The following is a 25,797-nucleotide window of genomic DNA, read 5'->3' as shown; positions in this document are numbered from 1 at the left end:
GGCTTAATTTTACAAACTCCAGCTGAGGGCATAAAGCTGCTGCAAGGTTTTCCAGCATAAGTCCCACTGCAAGAGCAGAAGAGATTTTGCAGCCCGTGGTCTCATACAGACCCCCAACATCTAGATTAGTGTAGATTCGTGGTGGCTGCCATCTTGACCCACATCACCTTTAGAGACACAAGAGCAACTGAGCCGGATTGCGGTTTTCATGCCTTTGTGTAGCATTTCAACCTGTTCTTAAAGTAGTGTAAGGACAATTTAAATTGGATCTGTTCCTGGGTATTGATTCGGAATTTGCTATAATTCTTCTCAACAGCAGCCAGTCGGGAGTCAGCGGCTGGGTCCCGACTCTGATGATCTATAGTAACATCTCTGCAGGAGCCGATCCGTAGGTTTTCCAGTCCATCCATAAAAAATTCTGGAGGGGAGATTTTGAGGGAAGAGAAAAACAGGTCAGCCAGTCATGGAACCAATTAATGGAGACAAGAAATGTTGGAAGTTCGGCTCTTAAATATACTGACAGAGCTGGCATACACATTTTGTGGAATTGGTAGATAGCATGAAAGGTAAAGGTCCCCTGTGCAAGCACCGGGTCATTCCTGACCCACGGGGTGATGTCATATCCTGATGTTTCCTAGGCAGACTTTGTTTTCGGGGTGGTTTGCCAGTACCTTTTCCAGTCATCTTCTCTTTATCCCCAGCAACCTGGGTACTCATTTTACCGACCTTGAAAGGATGGAAGGCTGAGTCAACCTTGAGCCGGCTACCAACTTCCATCGGGTTTAAACTCAGGTCATGAACAGAGCTTGGACTGTAGTACTGCAGCTTACCACTCTGTGCCACGGGGCTCTTGCTAGACAGCATTAGCTAGGACAAAACATTGAATTTATGTTTCCTGGGCAATATCATTTTCTGGAACAGCTGAACTCAGAGAGTGTGAAAACTTGAATAGATTCTCAAAAGGTCTAAGGAAGAGGTTTAAGAAATTAAATTTCAACAACCCGTTTGGATTTGGTTCCACCCCCCTCAACCCAGCTTAATTTAAATGCATGTTGGGAAAATTCTCAAACTAAGATCCTCACACAAAATTGACCCTTTTTACAGAAAATGAGGGGGCTCATCTTTCACAATTGCAATGTGACCCAAATCATCACGAATGCAAGATGAACCTTCCATCTAGCATTTGAGGAGGCGTGCTTAGAAAGTTAGTTTTGTTATCTGGGAGATTTATACCTTGAGAAGTCCAAGAATTGCTCACCTAAGACATCTTCAAGCTTACGTCTGTAACCATAAGGGTCAGCAAGCAACATTCAGTGTTGAAAAGTTGCAGTGTTCAGGATTTTAGAGTCCTGTGGACCATAGAATCCTACTCCCAAGATGTGTTGATAGACTACCTTAGCACAAAAAAAATGGGGGGAGGGAAGCATAAGGATATTACCCTTCCATTTACCTGAGTGAGCCACTCTCTGGAGCTTCGGGTCGAAACCAACACGCCTGCTTTCCTCTGTATGAGCAAGGAAAAAGTTGACCACTCCACCAGTGACCACACAGTTGGGAAAGCCTTCTAAGGGATGATAGTGACCATTTCTGATGTGTAGGCAGCTGCCATCTTGCCCTTCCTCATAGAAAATCTTAAACCTGAAGTCATTCCCAGACACGATGCCTCCAACCTATAAGGAAGATTGGGCTGGGTTAGTACTGTCTGACCTTGTTATGCAGCCTGATTTTAGGAATATTGTCTCAGTTGGAATCAGCATGTTTAGTTCTTTGAGGATACTGGGAATAATCAGTGGGCTGGATCCAACCAGCTTTTCTGCTGGTGCAAAAAGAAGAGTTGGTTTTTATATGCCGACTTTCTTTACCACTTAAGAATCAAACCAGCTTACAATCACCTTCCCTTCCCCTCCCCACAACAGACCCCTTGTGAGGTAGGTGGGGCTGAGAGAGCTCTAAGAGAACTGTGACTAGCCCAAGGTCACCCAGCTGTCTTAATATGTAGGAGTGGGGAACCGAACCTGGTTCACCAGATTCGAGTCTGCCACTCACATGGAGGAGTGGGGAATGAAACTTGGATCTCCAGTTTAGAATCCACCGCTCCCAACCACTACACCATGCTGATCAGACAGATTCACAAAGTTTTTAGGTCCATCAGTGGCTGATAGCCATGATGCCTAAGGGGAACCTCCACATTCAGAGGCAGCAAATCAAATCATTTATTATTACAGCCAAAGGCCAGCATAAAATGTAAAATATACATAAAATATACATCCTATATTAAAATTATACAACTTCCACTTACAGCATCTCATCTGTACCAGTTAGTCTGAAGGTTTACCCATATGGTCTTTGTTCTTCATAAGTGTCTTCCGTTTCCAGCAAACATAGGAGCAAAATTTTGCTTCAGAATATGAGATATAGCTCACCCTATCTTCCAATAGATATTCTACCAAGGAGGTCTCAGAGGTGTGAGAGTGTACAAATCGAGATAGGAGGGGGGTGATTAAATGATTTCTGGCATCATTGTAATGTTCGCAATGAATCAAAATGTGTGCTAGCGTCTCTACAGTATCCATGGAGCCAAAACATTTGCGAGTCTCCCTTGGGCAGTGAAGAAACCTTCCTGAGAGTACAGCAGATGGAAGGGCATCAAATCGGGCCCTAGAAAAGGCCCATCTTAATGTTGGGGAAGTAACTGAGGTTAGATAAGGGTCAGAGGCAGCAAACATCAGGGGAAGGCCTCGGCCTCTATGCCCGGTTGTTGGACCTCCAGAGGAACTGGTTGGCCACTGTGTGAAACAGTATGCTGGATTAGATAGACCACTGGGAGAAAGAGAAATGAAATGGAAAGATCCCAAGAAGAAAAACCTGAGCACAGTCAGGCTTAACATGTGGAAACAGGCAGTTGAAGAGTTTCATGGCATGGAGGCATATAACATCCCCTTAAGCCTCTATTAAGAGCTCTTTAGTGAAAGGCAGTGTGGTGAAACAGAGTGTCTCACTAGAATCTGAAAGACCCAGGTTCAATTCCTACTCTGCCATGGAAGCCTGCTGTGTGACCTCAGACCACCCACACATTCTCAACCTAACCTACCTCACAGGGTTGCTGTGAGGAGAAAAGGAGAATGTTATAAGCTGCTTTGGGTCTCCATTGGGGAGACACGTGGGTATAAATGCAGCAAGCAAATAAATAAATAAAGCGTCAGGACCCTTTTTCTCCAGGCCTGTTGGAAAACCCTAGTTCTGAGTATTGCCCAAATTTCCATACCAAGTCCAAGTTGGAGTTCTCCAATACTCTGACCAGTTTCTCGAGCTTGGTGTTTTCAGTGAATTGGAAGTCATCATCCACCCAGAGGTAGTATTTGGTTGTCACCTGAGAAATAGCAAGGTTCCTCCCTGCAAACCAACCCTGATGAGATGAAACAAACCGGGAAGGGGCAGAGAAAGCAAAATAACACAATGAAACAGATGTTTCTTGCCTTTTAGCAACAGTACCCCTTTCCCCACCCCAGTAACTCACAACAGTATAAAAACCTTCAACTTCAATATACAATGCTACTCAGAATAACACATACACACAAGCAACTGCTTATTTACTGCAAAGGTAGCAACACTTAAAAAAGCAAAGAGAGCCATGAAACAAATAAATTTTAGCAGCTTTCCTGACAGCCGTAAGAGAGGAAGCCAATCAGGTGTCACAGGAAAGGACATGCCATCTTGATGCCACCAGCAAAAAAGTAGTGGCAAAAGAAAACAGGAGTCCAGTGATACTTTAAAGCCTAAAATATTTATACCAGCTTTAGCTTTCATGAGACAGAAGTCACTTTAAGAGAGAGAAACTGGGATCCAATGCTGTGAAGATTGTCTGAGGCACTTGGAAAGTGTGGAATCTATCTCCCTCTCTGGATCTGATTTGGGATAGCAGGTCTTTTGTCCTACAGGACTGTTTTTTGTGCCTACACCTCTGCTCTACCTATATGCTTGTAAATAAATACTACGGAGACATCATAAGTATTTATTTTAAGGGAAACTTATTTTAAGGGAAACTACCCACGTCAGTACCAGCCCCCTGGAACTTCTAGGGTGCTGAGTGGTGTCATGATCCAAAGATGCAAGGTGCGTTGAAGCTCACCAGGGGTTCCTCAGACCCTGACAGCCTCTGACTTTCCCAAGGGAGAGAGAGCCATAAAATACACCAAGAGGTCAGCAAGAACCTTTCTGCAAAGAGAATCCTTTTGACCTTCCTGCCAGGAAGGGCAAAATGGATAGACTGTTGTAAAACATGACCTGGATATTGAAATGTGTGGAACAGGCACCCTTGGATGATTGGGATACGAGGGTTCGCCATCCACGTGGGAGTGTGCTCCCCAAATCTGGACTGGGTAAGAGGCTCCCTGCCTGAGGCAGGAAGGGTTAAAGGTTGGAAACATCTGTTAGCAGTGGACTAAATGCTAGGAATTTGAGTCCCCTGCATGGAGCAGGTGGGGGCAGGATCCCATCCCTCCTCCATGGAGATCAGAGGGGGGATGTTGGAGATAAACCTTCTGTATTGTTAGTTTAGCTTAGTGATGATTTTCCTATTCTTTTCCTTAGAGCTGTGTAACCGATAGGCATGATAGTGATTTCCCCTAATCTTGTACTCTAGTTTAATAAACTGTAGCAATAAAGTTTTCCTGTTACGTGAACAGACTGTAATTCAACTTCTTCCTGTACGCCTGGCCCTCACTTATGCTAGAGGAAGAGGAGGAATAGGATAAGGAGAAGAGTTTGTTTTTATATACTGACTTTCTCTACCACTTAAGGTAGAATCAAACTAGCTTACAATCACCTTCCCTTCCCCTCCCCACAACAGACACCCTGTGAGGTAGGTGGGGCTGAGAGAGTGTGACTAGCCCAAGGTCACCCAGCTGGCTTCGTGTGTAGGAGTGGGGAAACAAATCCAGTTCACTAGATTAGCCTCCGCCGCTCATGTGGAGGAGTGGGGAATCAAACCCGGTTCTCCAGATCAGAGTCCACTGCTCCAAACCTAGGGTTGCCAGGTCCCTTCCCTCCTCTGGCAGGAGGCTCTTCTTGTAAAGTGCGTGTTCACATGCGCGCCTATGCATGTGCGTCACTTCCAGTTTAGAACCGGAAGTGCCGCATCGCAAAGGGCCTTTACCTTTTAGTCTGAGTTGTAAAGCAGCCCTTTTACCACTCAAACTAAGAGGTAAAAGGCCCCTCGCGAGGCGGAACTTCCGGTTCTAAACCGAAAGTGACGCACGCAATATGAACGCGCACGTGCACGTCTGGCTGCCACCCTCAGGCGGTTGGCGGGCAGAGGGGATAATGGCCGGTGGGTTGCCTGCCACCAGCGGGCACATGGCAACCCTATCCAAACCACCGCTCTTAACCACTACACCACTCTGGGGAAGGGCTGAAGTTACTAGTGTGCTCCAAGTCACTGGTAATGTGGGATGCTAGATTTAACTTGGGGTGGTGGCACTGAAGAACATGCTACACATATGTAAACCCACAGAGGCCCCAGGCATGTGTAATAGAAGTGGATCCAACCCAAGGATTCCAAGTTCAGCATGAACGGCAGCCCATCAAACATCCCTTTGCTGCAGAGATATCTAAAAGCCCAGGATTGCCAACCTCAGCAGGAGCCAGGAAATCCTACAGGTGACTGGTTACAAAAAGAGAAGCACCACGGGCTGGTACCTTTCCAAAGGGCATGATATAGTGCTCGACATTGGCATCTTCAATCTTCTCTGGATGCTCGCTGTCGTCTGCCACAATCAACCTGATGTCCGGGTAAAACTGTCTTAGGCTTTTAATGAGGATCCGAAGCTTGTGGTACCGCAAGAAGGTCTTGGTCGTAATGGTCACAAGATTCCGGATATTGTTATCTGCAGCATAAAAAGGTTAAAAAGGTAAAGGTAGTCCCCTGACCCATGGGGTAACATCACATCCCAACGTTTACTATGGAGACTTTGTTTGCAGGGTGGTTTGCCATGGCCTTCCCCAGTCATCTACACTTTACCCCCAGCAAGCTGGGTACTCATTTGACCGACCTTGGAAGGATGGGAGGTCAAGTCAACCTTGAGCCAGTTACCTGAAACCGACTTTCGTCGGGATCGAATTCAAGTGGTGAGCAGAGCTTTTGACTGCAGTACTGCAGCTTACCACTCTGTGCCTTGGGGCTCTTAGCATAAAAAGAAGCAGGGCTAAAAGCAAGCGCATGCAATCCGAAACCGGTGCAGATTTGTTTCCTTTACCACGTCTCTGTGCAGGCCTTGTATTAATGGTGAACACAGTAGCAGTCGGAAAAGGTTGATTTGCTCACAGTCTGGAGCAGGGATAGGCAACGCATGCCGAACAGGGAGGCATTCCAACACTTTTGCTTGGTATGTGGGCCTGGTTCTCCGCCCACATGACCAAGATGAGACAGCAGTATTGGCTTGCTCCCAGTGTGCCTAGCCAAACATATCCCGTGTTCACCCACACCACCACCACCCCCTTTGATTGCCTCCACAGCAGCATCTTCACAGGTAGACAGATGTATTTTTTTAGTAGTTGAACCAAAAAAGGATGGCTATCCCCCAGTCTACAGCACTGAACTACCAACAGCACTGGATTCCTTCAGTATGACAGATTAAACACACAGACATCAGGAGACTATTTGATGTTATAGATCAAGCTTGATCCCCTTTATTCAGAGCACTTCATTCAGAGAACAGAAAGGAAGCAAAGATCCACTTTTACATGCAAATCTGTGCTTACTTCCCAAGGTTGTGTCTCTAACTGCAGGATTGCAATCTAAAGGAGCGGTCCGGTGCAGCAGTAGAGTTATTTAACTACTCTCCTCAAGCCATTTTTCCTCACCCAAAATGACCACTCCCAAGTTGCTTGTACCCCTGTCAATGAAAATGTATGGGTAGCCAGAAGTGTCTTTCTAACTTTCCAGAAAGACGCATATTTCCCAATATCACTGAAGCTGTGTTTCGGGCTACAAGCATTTTTACCGCATGGCTGATCATGTTGGCAAGAACTTTCCTTTGATCCTCGGGTCACAAACTGTGCAAAAACCACCTGCTCGCCCACGGCAGTGTTGCAACAGCCCCTGGAGACTCAACGATTCCAACTCCAAATACCTAACTTCAGAATGCTGGGATTCCTATCAAACTGTGCTGGTCACTGAACCGAAGTTACTGGCAGCCTGCATTGAGCTAAGATTATGCAGGCAACAGATCAATTTTATATTCCCAAAGGCAATCAGACACAAACCAATATTAAACAGGTCTGTATACAGGACCCAGCTTGGAGTACGGACCACAGTTTGGAGGACACCACTTCCTGTGAAGGGCCTATCCCAGGTAGAGTTGCTAGCCACCTGGTGAAGAAAAAAAAAAGTCTTGCCCCTTTAACAGAGGCTTAAAAAGGTAAAGGTAGTTCCCTGTGCAAGCACGGGGTCATTCCTGACCCATGGGGTGACGACACATCCCGACGTTTACTAGGCAGACTTTGTTTAGGGGGTGGTTTGCCAGTGCCTTCCCCAGTCGTCTACACTTTACCCCCAGCAAGCTGGGTACTCATTTTACCGACCTCGGAAGGATGGAAGGCTGAGTCAACCTTGAATCGGCTACCTGAAACTGACTCCCGTAGGGATCGAACTCAGGTCGTGAGCAGAGCTTTGGACTGCAGTACTGCAGCTTACCACTCTGCGGCATGGGGCTCTTAACAGAGGCTTAATAGGATGTTATTCTGTGCTATGAAAAGCTTCAACTGCCCATTTCCACACATTTAAGCCTCCTTTTTGGAGGACATTGATTCATGGGGTTGCCATGGGTCGGACGCGATGGCACTTAACACACACCTAAAGGGGCAAGACATTTTGGGCAGAAACGCATGGTCGCTTTATCCTCCTTTAATCCCTGCTTTAGCCAGGATTGAACGCACATTAGGCGAAATGCATGCGTTCAATCCTGGCTGAATCCTGGCTGAAACAGGGATTAAAGGAGGATAAAGCGACCATGTGTTTTCACCCCTAGTCTCCAGGTTGTTAGCAACCCTCATCCCAGAACTGTGCTTCCCGCTATGGGTGATTGGTTGATTCATACTTTACAGAGTACGCAGGCTGCTGGGATGCCTGGCCTAGGTTAGACGTAACAATCAGATGTGAGTTACAGATCCTCCTCAGTTCCTGCATGTGTAGTGCCCAATTCACAGGGTTGCCAGGTCCCTCTTCGCCACTAGCGGGAGGTTTTTGGGGTGGAGCCTGAGGAGGGCAGGGACTGTATAGTGGCATTTAAAGAATTGCTGTTTGTTTTTTACTGCTGTTCCTTGTTTGCTAACTCACTATACAGCAGGCTAACTTATATTTATCTAACACTACCTGGAGGTTGGCAACCCTACCAATTCAGGACCATGGCATGTGTGGAGAATGGGCTCCTGCCTTCCCGTCCACATCATTTTCCCACCATGTAGCTGTCCCAGGGGGGTGCCTAATAGTAAAACCCATGGGTATTCCAGACAACAACTGAGTTTCCTCAAATGGCATCTCCCCCAGGACTATTTCATGTAGAGAAAATGGTGAAGGGGGAAGGCTAAATCTCCTTTTCTGTGTGCACTGTGGTCCTGATCCGAACAGGGCACCATACACACTTGAACTGAGAATCCACAACCCATCTTGTATACCCCATGATGTTTGAATTGGCCCAAATCTGTGACATTACCCGGTCACACTATGTTGAATTGCTCACCTGGTCCTGGGTCAAAGAGCTTGGGAAGGGCCAGTAGTTGGATGGTCACAGGAAACTTAACGAGGTGCAACCCTAATTCGAAGCTCACTGGAAAGCAATCGAGAGGCAGTTGATTAGGTGTTTGCCTGATTGCTACTTTCAGTTGCTTAAATGGTCCATGGACAAACTTTCTACCTATTGGAAGGGGCTTTGGGACAGTGGTAGAGGACATGGGTTGCAGGCAGAATAGCAGAGGAGGCAGCAGTAAGGCGTTTAGGTTCCATGGGAAATGTGAGGTCTAGTATTGGGATATGGTTCTTCTAGTATTGGGATATGGTTCTTCTAGAACATCAGTCTCCACTGGACTGGATGTAACATGTTGCCCAGCCCTCAAATGCTTCAGAGTATATGGTTGAATTCAAACTGGCCAACATCATTCAGAAGTTTGGCTACAGGGTTATCTGAGTGGTCATACAGAAACCATACATAGCTTACATTTTTTTAAAATCAATTCACACCATACAGAAATACTAGTCAAGGTGGTGGTACATGCAGAAATAACTCAGTTTTGTGATTGGCCTTGGCCCCAATGGCAGCCATTTTGTAATTAGGGTTGCCAGGTCCCTCTTCGCCACTGGCGGAAGGTTTTTGGGGTGGAGCCTGAGGAGGGCAGGGTTTGGGGAGGGGAGGGACTTTGAGGCCATAAAGTTCAATTGCCAAAGCGGCCATTTTCTCCAGGTGCTGATCTCTATCGGCTGGAGATCAGTTGTAATGGCAGGAGATCTCCAGCTAATACCTGGAGGTTGGCAACCCTATTTGTAATTGGCCCCACCCTTGTGACAAGTATTTTTGAAGTGGCATTCGCTACCCTTTCTCAAAATTCCAAAAGCACTTCCAAAGGTTGGGGAACTCTACATTTTAAGACCAACTCAGACCTGGTCCAACAGTTGGAAGGTTTGTCCAACAGCACTGATTCTAGTTTGTCCAACAGCACTGACCTCAGCAAGATATAACACTATAGAGTGCACCCTCCAAAAAACAGCCATTTTCTCCAGGGGAACTAATCTCTGTTGTCTGGATATCAGCTGTAATTCTGGGGGATTTCCAGGCCCCACCTGAAGGTTGGCAACACCGATTCCGGTAGTTCAACTCACCCATGTCTACAGCATTGACTAGGAATACTGTACTGGTGTACGTGACGTGTTTCAGTATGTGATTTAGTAACTTCACGTTGGGGGTGGAGATGGTCAGCTCTTTCCCCCCTCGCCCATACGCCACGTCTTTGGATACATCGGCAAGGGTGTTCAAAGTACCAAAGGAGGCTCGTAGAATCACCTATCAATTTGGAAAAGGGGGGGGGACTTAGGAGCAGAATCTTAAAAACCAAACTACGTGCAAACGGTATTGTACAGACATTCGTTGAGATTCATTTCATAAAAATCACCACTTGGCTACTTTCTCCAGTTCATTTGGGAAAAAGGCGGGCCTTGGATTGTTTTAATTAAACAAATAAATCAGTCATGTCCAGACTGAACAGTATATTGAATGAACTGCCACAGTTTGAACTGTGATCCAGAATGATTAGGGGCATGTCCGGAAAGCATCTTTTTCAGGCTATCTCTACACAGAAACCAGTGAGAGAACATTTGAATCTTCTGCGACATTCCATTACTGACTGGAGAGGGACAGTTCTCCTACAGAGAAGCTTCAAAGGGAGATTACATCACAACACTAAGTTAGAAATCATTAACAAGTTCAGGACAATGGAACCCCCCCACCCACCAGCTTAATAGGTACAGAGGGTTCTCTCTTCAATACAAATTCTAATTTTTTGTATGTCCCACCCATAGGCATGTGTAAAATGCTGTCAAGTCACAGACTAACAGACTCCTTGGGCGGGGAAAGAGCTCCCAATAAACCATTGATTCATGGGGGCCCCAAGAGAAAGAACAGGAAGTAAATAATTTTACTGCAACCAAAGGAACAAATTTATTTTTAAAAATGAACAGACCGGCAGGGAGAGAACAAGAAGTAATTCATTGGGCTGAACACAAACAAACAAGAAAGGACAAATGCAGAAAGCAGTGGAACCTGCAGAAGGAGATGTACTTCTGCACAGACATATACTAGGCACTTGCTTGTGGGAATGCATTTTTATGGGGAAAACAGCTCTATATCGAGTGCTTTGTGGACTCTGCCCCCCCACCAATTTCATTTACAGTAGCAGGAAGAACTACTTGGAATTTCTATTGCAAGCACCAAAACATTTTTGTTGGCTTTGATTGGCTGCTCAAATTAAATTAAACCTATTTTAATATTACAGGTCTGGTTGGCTGCTCCAGCTCCGGGTTGGGAAATTCCTGGAGATTTGGGGCTGGAGCCTGCAAAAGAAGCTCAGCAGGGTATAATGTCATTGAGTCCACCCCCCAAAACTGCCACATTCTCCAGAGGTACTGATCTCTGTCGTCTAGAGATCAGTTGTAATTCCCAGACATCTCCAGGCTCTGCCTGGCGATTGGCAACCCTAGTTTTACACACCCACACTCTGCACTTCCATTTGAGAACCACCCAGTTTTCTTAGCCTGAAAAACAGGCCATTTGGGCGTTCTTGCTTTTCTACACTTGTTAAATACAAAGGAAAACCCACAAATCCACCCCAATATTACCTATTGTCACGAATCAGCCTGCCGAGGCTTCCTCTGAGGAAGAGGACCTGGAAGCAGCAGACAGTGAAAGGGAAGACCCACAGCAAGCAGAGCAGGCACAAAGAGATGAATGCTTCCCATGTCTACAACCATCCAGGGCAGGGGACTCACCTGCGTCTGACAACAGCCCTCCACAGCCTCTGGAGCAGTGACGCAGGAAAAGTAGATCAGACCTACTTGAGTGTAGGACAAGTGCTAGGTTGCAAGCACAACTAAGAGCACTGCCAGCTGACAACAGTGAGGACAATGTGCCTCCTTTGGCAAGGAGTGCTGAGTCAGAAGAACCAGCAACAGCTGGTTCCTCCTAGACTTATTTAAGCAGAGGTTGCATCCAGATGGGTGTGGAAACAACAGGTGCCACTATCTAGTGACTTTACCGTGGAACTCTGTTTGCGTATGACTCTGGGCTGACTCCTGACTATTCTCTTGGACTGCGTTTGTACTACTCTACAGATACACCAGCTTTGACTTTGGGCCACTCTTGACCTGCTTCCCTGCCTCTGGCCCTGGGACATGACACCTGTTGCATTGTCTAGAAATCCAGGGTGGTAATGCACACTTCCAAATTTTTGTGAAATACATTACCTGGAGTTTTCTCGTACTTCGTCCGTGGAAACCAAGCCCTTTAGGAACAAAAGCAAACAAATCCCACATGAAGAATTAGGTAAATACAGGTCATAGGACAGATATCATTAATATTTGAGGCAAAAAAGTAATGTGCATTCAAACCAATTTCTCTCAAGGATAGGGGGATTTCCCTTTGGTTGTTGATTACTGTGTCTCTTAGGAGAAACATTCCTCAAAATTTGGAAGAGGTAACCCTGTTTTTGTATTCAGGAAACTGTATACCGTAGTTATCTGAAAAACAGCCGGTGGGGGGGGGGGATGAATCTGGACCACAGCCCCTTTCACGGAGAGCCATGTGCCTCACCCTCCTGTTTACAATACGTCCTCTTCTTCTCCATTCTGTGTTGTGCGTATATTTCCTATTTGGTAAGGTGAACATTGAAGGGGGAGAACTCATGCATATTTATTTTATTTGGGCAATTTTATATTGCTTGTCTTTTCTTTAAAATACTTCACAAGATAAAGTATCAAATTGTGCTTCCTTCTGCATATAGAAGAATCCCATATCCAGTGCCCATCCAATCAGCAGTAGGCTTTCCAACTGCCCAGGCCTTGTAGGGAACCCCGCCCTAATCTCCTTCCCTCAAGAAATTGAAGAGCAGGAAAAAAATGGCCTCCATAGTAGTGCTCTAGGAATTTTCCCTCATTTCTATGATCTTTTCCACAGAGATTCAGGGAAATTCCTAGATCTTCACCCAGAACTGCCCTCACATCCTCCCCAAACTGCACCTGCCCCAGTCACCACCTCCCAAATCTCCCAGCATTTGCCTAGACAGTGTTAGCAACCCTACTCATTAAAATAAACAATTTCTGATAATTCAAATTGATTCCTCTACCAAGGATCTGACAGGGTATGCGGCAGCCTCGCAGTCTCAGATGGCAGCTCCAATGGCTGGTGAATTCACCAAGATCAGCCAGGAATTCAGCTGACAATACTAACTTGAAGGGACAGCACATCAGATGTGGGCCTTGCCCAGCTGTGGTGATGCTAATGTTGGAAGTAGCAACGTCTAGCGGGCAAAGGAACTGAGATGAAGATTCAACAGGGGGTGAGTAAGTGGTCAGTTAGATAGGAATGTGAGGTTAAAGACCTTTCCATCCTTTTGTGTCACCTCTTGTCTGGATCTTAGAGCTGAAGAAGGGATAGTTGTAGGCTATGCACTGGGATGCAAAGGATACAGAATCCTCAACCCAGAAATGGAAGTAATAAAAATCTGCAACGTGGTCTACAGCAAAACAGACTATCTACAAATGGCGCAAGTAACACACCATATGAACAGTGGTTTGGGCACAAACCCAGTGTGACTCACATGAGAGTTCTTGTAGGTTATCCGGGCTGTGTAACCGTGGTCTTGGAATTTTCTTTCCTGACGTTTCGCCAGTTGCTGGCGAAACGTCAGGAAAGAAAATTCCAAGACCACGGTTACACAGCCCGGATAACCTACAAGAACCAATGAACTCTGACCGTGAAAGCCTTCGACAATATTTTCACATGAGAGTGTTTGGATCAAAAGCCTGTGCTTACATCCCAAAAGAAAAGCGCTGCAAGATGGATCTACATAGATGAAAGGGAGAAAGAAGATCCCAGTGAATCTACTTCAATAGAGCAAAACCAAGAGCAGCCGTCTATCTGAACACCATGAACTACGCACATGAAGAAACACAGCAGCCAGCACGTTAAGCACCTGAAACACCTGTGCAACCAAAAGGGGATTTGAACCCAAGCCCCAGTCCAACACTCTAATTATAAACCACACTGACTCTCATGTGACTGCTCAAACCATGGCCTACTTAAGCTAGAACAGAATAGTGACAACTAGTGAAGGGTTTAATTAGTCCAGGAAGAGCTTCCACCTGGCAGGCCAGACAAAGGAAGTTCCCTATTTTAAAGCACAATTTCCAGCCCCTGTTTGGTGCTCAGCATACCTGGAATTACAATGGTGTGCAAGGGCATCACCTCCACGCCATAAATGGGGTAGCTTAAAGGTGAGTTTGGTGCAGCAATAACAGCATCTTTTTTCATGGTGGGATATCTATAATAAAGGAGAGAGACAGGAGTAGCAAATGGACCAGGTTTTTCAGAAGCTAGCATGCATGTACCCACAAAAGCGTGACAGCATTTACAGGGCCAGAAAACCCACATTTATAGCCCCTTTTGGTTTAAAATAGACATTGCCCCAGGGGAGGCAGAAGTAATCACCAAATGGCTTTGAACAGGGAAGAGATGACAGGGATTGAAAAATCAGATTCTCTACCACTGAGTCACACCCCTTTGCCCCCACGTCTAGGTTTCCCCCTTCTCTTATCTCTGTTACTGAAACAAACTTCTTTGTATTGCAAATGATGTGCTGGCAAGTTAACAAAGCACAAAATCCTGGGGCCAAAATAACCTGATACATGAGAGGGACATCCAAGAAATCTGTGAATGAATCACCTGGCACTTTGAAGAACAACGGAGGGGCTGAGGGAAGGAAGAAGAGGAAATTATTTGCTTTGTAACACGATATTGAAGGAGGAAAAGTGGCATGGTACAGCCCAATCTTGTGAAATCTTGGAAGTTCAGCAGATTCGATACTTCGATGGGAGACCACCAGGAAGACTCCTTAGAACAGCAGTTCACAACCTTTTTGGTACAGTGATCCACAAGTCCAAATTTACTTGGTATGGTGACCCATCCAGGCCTGGCCCAAGGTTTTTTTGGTGCCTTAGGCAAACTATGACCTTGGCACCCATCTGGTTCAGCATTCCATTTTCTACAGTGGCTGTGTGTGTTAAGTGCTGTCAAGTCGCTTCCGACTCATGGTGACCCTATGAATCAATGTCCTCCAAAACGTCCTATCATTAACAGCCTTGCTCAGGGTTTGCAAACGGAAGGCCATGGCTTCCTCTATAGAGTCAATCCATCTCATCTTGGGTCTTCCTCTTTTCCTGCTGCCTTCAACTTTTCCTAGCATGCTTCTCACATTCCATATTTCTATTATATGTGTTGAACAGCTTTGGACTTTCCTTTTGTATCTATTCACAACAACTGAATGTCCTTTTGGCTTTAGTCCAGTTGCATCATTAAGAATAGCACTACTCATATCTGTCCTCCGCGATTCCCCAGTAGCTGGATGAGTGCCATCCAACCTGGGGGTCCCATCTTCCAGCACTATATCTTTTTTCATTTTGGTTTGTCTCATCATAAAGTTTTCGAGGTAAGGTTTACCATTGCTTTCTTCTGTGCAGTACTAACCAGGGTTAGCTGAAGTGGCACTGCCATTGTGTATGAAAGATCCTCCGCCAATGTCACCTTCCCCTACTGCTGCTGCCCAATAGCTACCCTTCCAGGATTCCTCTGCCTGCATCACCATTGGAACTGTCTTCTTCTGCTGATGTGGCTGTTGATCCCTGAAGAGGGTGGGCACATCCTGGTCTGGTGTCTCAGCTGTGCCCATTCCGCCTTGAGTGACTGCTAGGAGTGTAGCCTCTTGACAGAGTCTAGACCCCTTACGGTATTGCTTTCAGCTTTGCTGACACACACAAACCCCCTCTCCATGTTAAGGGATGCATCCAAAAGGCGGCTACAGTGGCTAATCAGATGCTTTTGTGAAACCAAAAAACACTGTACAAAGGGTGCAGCTGCCCCCACTATGAACCCCAAGCAAAGGGCATTCCGACACACACAACCTTTGCATAAGGAGGTTATACTAGACTTCGTTATCTGGTTTGTGTGATTTATTTTGACCCCCGTTTTGTTGTAAAAAATGTTTGTATTTTAATCAATGTTTATGGGGTGGAATCGGGTATAAGTGGCAGGTTTTATGAATTTGGGAATTTGATACTGTATATTTTTATTCATTTTATTTAGTTTTATATTGGAATTAGTGTGTATGTTTATATATTGATGGCTTTGCTTACATGTTGTAAGCCGCCCTGAGCTCTGTTTTGGTGGGGAAGGAGCGGGATAAAAATCTAATAATAAACTATAATAATAATCCACTCTTTGACCACCCTCTCCTTCTCCATCAATCCCTCTAATCCCCACTAAGAATCTAAGAATTCACTCTATTAACCATCAGGACACATTTTACTTGATCAACATGTACATGCAGTGAAGAAAAAATACCAACTAATGTATGACATGGAAGATACTGTTTCCAGGGTCAAATCTTGCTTTCCAAATCCCCCACCCTCCTCAAGCTCTGCCCACCTGGCAACTCTACCAATGTGTAAGCAGGGCCTGGATCTCTCCTGGAATTATAACAGATCTCCATAATACAGAGATCAATTCCCTTGGCAGCTTTGGAGGGAAGACTAGATGCTGAACTTCCTCCCCTTCCCAAGCTCCACCTTCCTCAGGCTCCGCCCCCAAATCTGCAGGAATTTTCCAACCTGGAGTTGGCAACCCTAGATGTATCCAGCCCTCTCCCTCCAATTACTAGGTACTTGGGGAGCCGCAAACCACACCTCTGCTTGAGTGATTTTACACATTAACACACATGAAGCCACCTTGTACTGAATCGGCCCGTTGGTCTATCAAGGTCAGTATTGTCTACTCTGATTGACAGCAGCACTCCAAGGTCTCAGGCAGAGGTCTTTCACACCACCTGCCTCGTGATCCTTTTAAGTGGAGATGCCAGGGATTGAACCTGGGACCTTCTGCATGCAAAGCAGAGGCTCTTCCACTGAGCCTTAGCCCCTCCCCATGGCCCTTTCCTGGAGCACCTCTTGGAGATAATATGCTTGGTTAAGTCCAGCAAGGAAGTTCTTAGGCATCCAGTTCCATTCTATTGCCCTAGGAAATGCAGCCTGTATTCTCCAAGGATAGTTACAGTTACCTTCTCTGATACTCTTCAAATTCCTTCTCTCGTCGTTCTGTGACAGAGGCAATTTGATCCTTAGCGATATAGTCATCCATCTGATAGACCATCAAATTCTTGGTTCTGTCACATTCACAGCTATTCTTTGGTCCAAGCCTAATGCAGGGGCAGGGGGGAAACACACCCCAGGAAAGGATTAATAGATATATTTGCATTATGGTGTGCAGTCATGCAATGTGTGAGATCTCGTCTTAGATGTTTTATTGTAAACCATTCTGACCTTTCCCATTTAAAAACAAATGGAAACGCAACTCACAGATTTTCCCAGCATCGTGTCTCTGTCAAAAGTGTTGCAAAAAACTTTCTGTACCATGGCTTCAGTCCAATGCAGTGACCAGCCAAATTAAGCCGAAATGTGTATAAAATGGCTTACTGCTAGGCTTACAAATATGCCTTCCACACAGAGAATCCCAGTCAGAAACGAACCTTAGACCCTTTTTTAGACATCACAGTGGCACGTACCAGGAGAACTACCAACCTTGCATATTAGGAATGTGTGCTATCTGCACTCCTCCCAGTACGCACAGTCACCAAGTCATGTGAACAGGGGCAATGTATATATTTACCATGCGCATAGTGTCTTGGTACCTAGGCACCCTGAAAAATCCACAGTTTGTGTGTACTGAAGCTGTAGGGAGAGGTGGTCTTAGCCAAAGGGCAAAGGGAGCAGCTGCTCTGGGCCCTGGGGTGGAAGGAAAAAAGAGCAGGGGGGGGGGATACACAATCGTATTGCTGATCAGGATCTCCGCCAAGTCACAACCATGCTTTAAAGTTAATTAACAAACACATCTAATTGCAAGAATGTTTGGTATTTGCTAATGGCCAGAATGATAATAAGGGCTAGCGTGGTGTAATGGTTAAGGTGTCAGACTACGATCTGGGAAACCCAGGTTCGAATCCCCACTCTGCCATGGAAACTTGCTGGGTGACCTCGGGCCAGTCACACACTCCCAGCCTCGACCCTGGCAAGAATTTCGATGGGAGACCTCCAAGGAATACCAGGGGCGTGACACAGAGTCAGGCAATGGCAAACCACTTCCCGACCGGCCAGAATCACTGAGACACCTGACTGAAACCAGACAGTGAGGTGACAGAATAATTTCCCCAAGCAGCCAGAGAAGTAATGGGCAGCATCTGAGACTCCAGAGATGTGTGTCTAAAAAGGACCTTGTCCCACGAAAAGAGTTAGCCAGCATTCCTGCCATCGTTCCAATCAGCATTTCTTTGCACACCGTTTCCACTGTTTACTAGGATTGCACAGCTATACAACTTACTTCCTTATATGACTAGATTTAGTTCCAACATTAAAGCATATGACTCAAGTTTTTAAACAACAAAAGAACATACTCTTAGTCCAATTGTTTTTGCATATCCCTGTCTGCTCAATCAACCTTTTATAATTAAAAAGCCAAACTACATCAACACTCAGAGCAAGAGATCAACAAAGAGCCAGTGTAAGAGAGTCCATTTGTCTAAATGAAAATATGCAATTTAACGTTAAGGAACACTGACATATTCAGAATCCATAAAGTTTCTGCAGCCCAAACACTGGTAGCTGAGTCCTTTACTAGAAAGTGGCACCCACAGAGTCTCACAATAAGATTGGCATAAGAGAAAGTTTATGCTTGAACAGAAATGTGTTAGTGTTTAAGGTGGCGCAAGGCTCCAGTTTGTTTTGGGGAGGATTATATAGGGAAAGTTTAAAATACTATGATTTCTGAGGAGCATCAGCCACTAATAAATGTGGGGGTGGGTAGCCATGTTAGGGTGTTGTGGTAGAAAAAAATTACAGTCCAGTAGCATCTAAAAGACCACCAATGTTTTCCAGGGTATAAGCTTCCATGAGTCAAAACTCAACTCATGAAAACTTGTTCCTTGGGAAATTTCAGGTGCTTCAGGTGCTACTGGACTTGATTTTTTTTTGTTAAGTAAGAAGTTCTTCTATTCTAAAAACATGTAATCTGTCAGCAGAAGCTACCCTGTCACAAGTTTGCCAGTCTTTAAAAAAAAAAAATCAAAGGGTGGCTGCACTCACAGGCTTCCCCTTTGACTACAGCTCCATAAACTCACATGAATACATGAAGCTGCCTTATACTAAATCAGACCCTGGGTCCATCAAAGTCAGTATTGTCTACTCAGACCGGCAGTGGCTCTCCAGGGTCTCAGGCAGGGGTCTTTCCCATCACCGACTTGCCTCGTCCCTTTAACTGGAGATGCCGGGGATTGAACCTGGGACCTTCTGCATGCCAAGCAGATACTCTTCCACTGAGCCATGGTACCTCCCCTCAATCATTCTATTTTAAAGCCAGGATTCAGGATGTGAAAAGCCAGATGTCACCAAGCCTCCAGTGGTGACACATAAGAAAACTAACATCTGAAAACAAATAGAGGTGGGGCTGAAATGCTGCTGGTTAAGGAAGAACATTTCATTTGTTAGAGAAATGCAAGCAGGAACCTTGTATAACAGTATGGGGCTGGGGGAAAGAAAAAGCAGCAACATTATGATTGATCCCCCCCCCTGTGCTTCACAGGGCTTGTTTACCAGGGAAGGAACAAATGGGGAGTGTTTATTGTCCCTATGTCCCTAACCAATGGAGGGGATAATCAATACTGTTCTAGGTTTTGAAAGCCCCTCCGAAAAACTCATAAAACCCTCTATGTTTGTTCTTTGTATGCGTGTTGAGTATTTCTTAGCCCTTGTGAGATGGTTGCAGAATAGGGTTGCCAGGTCCCTCTTCGCCACTGGCGGGAGATTTTTGGGGCGGAGCCTGAGGAGGGCGCGGTTTGGGAGGGGAGGGACTTAAATGCCATAGAGTTCAATGGCCGAAGTGGCCACTTTCTCCAGGTGAACTGATCTCTATCGGCTGGAGATCAGTTGAATTAGCAGGAGATCTTCTGCCATTACCTGGCAGTTGGCAACCCTACATCCCGGGAGCCCACCAATGGGAGCGCACACTATTTACAATGCTTCCATTGGGGAGCTCCCAGTACATGCAGCTGTAATGTTAGAAAAGGGAGGAGGAGGAGGAGGAGGAGGAGAAGGAGGAGGAGGAGAAGAAGAAGAAGAATTGGTTTTTATATGCCAACTTTTTCTACCACTTAGGGAAGAATCAAACCGGCTTACAATCACCTTCCTTTCCCCTCCCCACTACAGACACCCTGTGAGGTAGGTGGGGCCAAGAGAGTGTGACTAGCCCAAGGTCACCCAGCTTCGTGTGTAGGAGTGGGGAAACAAATCCTGTTCACCAGATAAGCCTCCGCCGCTCATGTGCAGGAGTGGGGAATCCAGCCCGGTTCTCCAGATCAGATTCCACTGCTCCAAATCACCACTCTTAACCACTACACCACGCTGGGGAAGGGCTGAAATTACTAGTGTTCTACATGTCACTGGTAATGTGGGATGCTGGATTTAACTTGGGGTCGTGATACCAAAGAACATGCTTACATGCACACAAACTTCCTTAAATTACATTCAACATTTGTACGGCTCAACTCATTATTTAAAACCCACCTTTATCCAAGTATTGGTCTCTTGTTTTATTCTGAAAGTGACCATGAGTTGCCTCTTTCTTACAAAGAGATGTCCTTGCACACTAGCAGGATGTACATATGTTAACTGGAATATGTGTACAGCACTAGAAAGCGAGACAAATGGCAGCCCCTGTTTCTTGCTCCATGCAGCATCCGCTTACTTGAAGAGGAGAGTCAAATGGGCATCCATCAACTGCCAAGAGGTATCAAATCGAATTTAATGTTGTAACCATAGGTCATAACATAACATGTAATGTTATGGTGGGGCCAGGTATTCCCAGCAGGTCCTCTGCTGGAGCATAGCCCTTAGTAAGGGCCTTGTGATGCCAACTTCTAACGCCAGCCAAGGGGTAGCCAAGGTAAGTGGGATTAGTTTACTTTGCAACGGGAAGGCTAGAGGACGAAGTATGTTTTGTAATGTTTGTTTTCAGATTTACAAGTATATACTGCAGACTGTACTATGCCAATAAAGGTATTTGAAATTTAAAAATTAGATTTTCAAGATGAACACGGTGGAACACACAGTCAGAACAGCCTCCAGCCATTTCCTAGAACAGCTTCTGCAATATCCTCCCTCCTCCCCTTGGCCTGGGCAGCATCTCCAGTTTTGGACCTTTTCCGCAGCAAGATCATAAGCAGCAGCTTTGAGGTAACTATTGTCCTTCCCCACTAACTGGCTTTGATCCGCTGCACGTCATCCGCCACCTTTCCAAACTGCGGGTGCTTTTCACGGGAGGCATTCCCTCCCCCCCTGTGTTGGGCGGTCTCTGGGCATTTAAATTTTAAATGACCCTTTCCTGAGTTGGTTGCCATTACCTGATGCTATTTACAAACGCCTTCCTTGCTTTACTTTATTTTATTAATTTTTATCCCGCCAAACCCCTCCTGTTTGCACCAATCCATTTGATGCGAGAAATGGGGAAAAGATCTGGGGAACGCTGCTCTGAGATTGACATGAGGGGGCACACAGGCAAGAATTGCCACTGCCGTACAAGCCACCCTTCGCCCAAAGGGGCCAGCACTCATCTTATGGCTTGTTTTATTTCTCCATATCCATGTTGAGGGGATCCCTCCTCTTCAAAAGCCGGCACAAAGCACCTCTGCTCACAGTTTGCACTGCGACCTCTGCAAGCACCTCTGACAGCTAATCATGTGCAGCAATTGGGCAATTTGGATCCTCTGCTGCAATCCATATGCCGCAATGGATTATTTAGGCATATGACAGCTTTGATACAGAGGGAAACAGTTGACAGCATCCTCCTTTCCCATCCAGAGCAAAAGTGCGTAAGTGTGTGTGTGAAGGAGGAGGAGAGAGGGATGGAAAAGATGCCTTTTACCCATCCAGGACAAAGGTGTGTATGTGTGTATGTGAAGAAGGAAGGGTGGGTGGGAAAGGTGCTGTCGTTTACTCATCCAGGGCAAAGGTGTGTGCATGCGTGTGCCTTTGCAAAAAAGGGAAAGCAAAGAAATGCTGCTTCAGTGGCTTTCTGTTGAACTAAGGGAGACGGCATTCAAAACTCTGACGCTTCCCCAGATAGAGCTGCTAGCCTCCTGCTAGGGACAGGAGATCCCTCCCCCCGCCCCAGCTGATTGTGTCTGGTAGGGGGGAAATGGCATAAAGGGCAGCATCCCAACACACTGATGGCACTCCCCATGAGCCCGGAAGGGATGTCACCATGTGTTGCCAGTGACATCGCTGTTTCGCAAGCCTGGCCCTCCATTAAGTCTCCATCGGTTGACAGTGCGGACCTGGCAGCCATACACCCCACCGTTCTGAAGTGATGCAATTAGGGTTGCCAACCTCCAGGTGGTGGCTGGTGATCTCCTGCTATTACAACTGATCTCCAGGCGACAAAGGTCAGTTCGCCTGAAGAAAATGGCCACTCTGGAAGTTCAATTCTATGGCATTATAGCTGCCTGAAGTCCTTTACCTCCCCAAACCCCTTCCTCCTCAGGTGCCTCCACCCCCAAAATCTCCAGGTATTTCCCAACCTAAAGCTGGCAACCCTAAGTGCAGTCCATTTCACCACCTTGTTCTTTGCCATCTCATTAGGCTTTACATGTAGGGTTGCCAACCTCCAGGTGGTGGCTGGAGATCTCCCGCTATTACAACTGATTTCCAGGCAACAGAGATCAGTTCCCCTGGAGAAAATGGCTGCTTTGGCAATTGCAATCTATGGCATTGAAGACATCCCCCTCTCCAAACCCTGCTCTCCTCAGGCTCCACTCCCAAAATCTCCCGGTATTTCCCAACCCAGAGCTGGCAACCCTATTCACATGTGAAGACCTCTGTCTTTCCCTCTGATTCACACCTCATTGAAATGTGCTCCTGGAAGGCAAAATTAACTTTGCAGAGGGCCACGCATCTCAATGAAATGGGGCTGGTGTCTGGACAAGGCAGGTGCCCATGCTCAACAGCAGAGGTGGGCAGAAGGTCACAGAAGCACCGAGATGAGCATAATCACAATGTGTTGCTTATATCTATTGCGGACAGTCATTGTGTTATCGACTCTTCCCCTTGCATCAAAGCTGCTATTTGCCTCTTCCACCACATGTTTTTCCCCTGCAGGGTAAGGTGCAGTTTTAGGGTTGCTGACCTCCAGGTGGTGGCTGGAGATCTCCCGCTGTTATTACAACTGATCTCCAGCCAATAGAAATCAGTTCACCTGGAGAAAATGGCTGCTTTGGCAATTGGACTCTGTGGCACTGAAGTTCCTCCCCTCTCCAAACCCCGCCCTCCTCTGGCTCCGCCCCCAAAATCTCTTGGTATTTCCCAACCTGGACCTGATATCCATTGCAGTTTGGGATGAGGGTGAGAGTTTGCTTTGGGAAAACAGCAGACCACCTGAGCACTGCAGATCAACTCTGAAACACTGTACATTTTGCACAGTACAAGCTGACTTTTGTGACTGGCTCCGCCTACTGAGATGCCATGTGATTGGCTCCACCTACCAAGCCACCATTTTGTGACCGGTAGCTGTTTTCTTGAACATCAAGAAAACAAAAGTAATGACTACAGGAGAATTACACAACTTTAAGGTTGACAATGAGGAAATTGAAATTGTTCAAGACTTTCTATTCCTTGGCTCCACCATCAACCAAAAGGGAGACTGCAGCCAAGAAATCAGAAGGAGGTTGAGACTGGGAAGGGCAGCCATGAAGGAGCTAGAAAAGATTTTGAAGTGTAAGGATGTGTCACTGGCCACCAAGACTAGATTAATTCATGCCATCGTATTCCCTATTACTATGTATGGGTGTGAAAGCTGGACAGTGAAGAAAGCTGATAGGAAGAAAATAGATTCCTTTGAAATATGGTGTTGGAGGAGAGGGTTACGGATTCCGTGGACTGCCAACAAAAAACAAACCAATGGGTTATAGATCAAATCAAGCCTGAACTGACCCTAGAAGCTAAAATGACTAAACTGCAGCTATCGTATTTTGGTCACGTCATGAGACGACAAGAGTCACTGGAAAAGACAGTCATGCTAGGAAAAGTTGAGGGCAGCAGGAAAAGAGGAAGACCCAACAAGAGATGGATTGACTCAATAAAGGAAGCCACAGCCTTCAATTTGCAAGATCTGAGCAAGGCTGTCAAAGACAGGACATTTTGGAGGACTTTCATTCATAGGGTCGCCATGAGTCGGAAGCGACTTGACGGCACTTAACACACACACACAGCTGCCAAGGCTCTTGAAAAAAAAAAATTAAGTAACTGCCAGAAATTTAAAGTCTGACCTCCCCAGCTCAACCACACTAGGGTTACCAGCTCTGGGTTGGGAAATACCTGGAGATTTTTGGGGTGGAGCCTGATGAGGGTGGGGTTTGGGGAGTGGAGGGACTTCAATGCCATAGAGACCAATTGCCAGAGCGGCCATTTTCTCCAGGTGAACTGATCTCTATCAGCTGGAGATCCGATGTAATAGCAGGAGGATGGCAACCCTAAACCACACCCATCTGGTATGTTAACTAAACACATGCAACTGCTTGTGCCTAAATAGCAGCCTGGATTCAACCAGGAAGTGGACATTTGCAAAGTTGCACGTTCAAGTGCCTTTGCCTTTCCAGCATCATGTTGAAATTAGTCAAAGCTACCAGACTGTTCTTCCTCTTACACAGTTTGCTGAACGCTGGCCTCTGAATCCAGCCCTGCAGGTGAATTGTCCATTCAGGGCCAACATGCACAACCATTAAGAAAACTTTTAACATTATATTGTCAAAGACTCTAACCTCCCACGCACTGTGACTTAGCCAAACACAATGCCTCTGGGAAACCTTTGTTTCAACCTTTGTTTCATCTTCCTTGAAGATGAAGTTAGGGAGAATGAGAAATTGCTTGCCTGCTCGCAGAACACTAGAGAAAATTGCCTGGTGAAGCAATCTGGGTCTGCGAATGGAAGGGTTCCACCTTGGTCAAGGCAGGTAATAACAGCCCCATTGTCTTAAGATGGATTGTATCGCCTTTCCTTCCTCTTTCAAAGTTTCAATAGTGACAAGAAGTCTGTTCTCTCCCATACAGTTCTGAGATAAAACACAACCATTGCCAAACTTTCAGCAGAAGACACATCTTGACATGAGTACTCCCCCCTGGGGGGAAAAAACACCACAGAAGCACCAAAGCCCTATTCAGATTATCTATCTACGCTTTGACTGGCATGAGTGCCTCCCGTCTCAGCACAATCACCAGCTTGTGAGCACAGTGCTTACACCAAGAATGCACACTCCCTCCCAGCGATCAGCAATGTTCAGAAGGCAACGTTGCTGATGATGGGAAGGGAGCGAATGTGTGGACTAAGGTTGCCAGCCTCCAGGTTGTGGCTGGAGATCTCCTGCTATTACCACTGATCTCCAGGCTACAGAGATCAGTTCACCTGGAGAAAATAGCCACTTTGGAAGGTGGACTCTATGGCTTTATACCCCACTGAAGTCCCTCCCCTCCCCAAACCACACCCTCCTCAGGCTCCACCCCCACAATCTCCAGGTAATTACCAACCTGGACCTGGCAACCCTAGCGTGGACTCTTCCTCCACACATGGGCACTGTGACTATGAACCAGTAAAAGCGTGGAGGTGGAGTGCTCCTCTAGGAGAAATCATTTGTAGCCAGGTGTGGATTGGGAGGGGAGAAACAGGACTGGAAAAGGGAGGGAGGGAGCATCTACCTGGCCAGCTCTGAGCAACCAACCTGGGTGGCTGCAGCAAGGGCCAGGCACATCCCTTGCCACAGGTGGGCCTGTCCCTGCCATGGCCAGACTCATCCTTTGCCATGGCAGTTTCAGGCAAGGGTGTGCTGGGATGGTGTGTCCCTTGCTACAGAGAGCCTCTTGCTCGTGTCTGCCCCTCTCTTTGGGCTAGGATG

The 25,797-nt window shown here is 46.3% G+C and overlaps 1 protein-coding gene across 1 annotated transcript in view; it reads right to left on the bottom strand.

Annotated features, from left to right (window-relative positions):
• Positions 1–206: 206 nt before the first annotated feature.
• B4GALNT2 (beta-1,4-N-acetyl-galactosaminyltransferase 2) overlaps positions 207–25,797 on the bottom strand; it is a 29,926-nt gene continuing 4,335 nt past the window's right edge. The window contains exons 3-11 of the mRNA XM_056864623.1: positions 16,870–17,007; positions 13,976–14,082; positions 12,008–12,045; positions 9,872–10,052; positions 8,739–8,825; positions 5,698–5,885; positions 3,266–3,406; positions 1,451–1,670; positions 207–418 (exon numbers count right to left, since the gene is read on the bottom strand). Coding sequence (XP_056720601.1) covers positions 207–418; positions 1,451–1,670; positions 3,266–3,406; positions 5,698–5,885; positions 8,739–8,825; positions 9,872–10,052; positions 12,008–12,045; positions 13,976–14,082; positions 16,870–17,007 — 1,312 coding nt within the window. The remainder of the gene's footprint in view (positions 419–1,450; positions 1,671–3,265; positions 3,407–5,697; positions 5,886–8,738; positions 8,826–9,871; positions 10,053–12,007; positions 12,046–13,975; positions 14,083–16,869; positions 17,008–25,797) is intronic.

Source organism: Euleptes europaea, chromosome 18 (genome assembly GCF_029931775.1).
Source record: "Euleptes europaea isolate rEulEur1 chromosome 18, rEulEur1.hap1, whole genome shotgun sequence".
Classification (NCBI taxonomy): domain Eukaryota; kingdom Metazoa; phylum Chordata; class Lepidosauria; order Squamata; family Sphaerodactylidae; genus Euleptes; species Euleptes europaea.
Note: the sequence above shows the minus strand (reverse complement) of the source record. Positions and strands in the feature narration are given on the sequence as shown.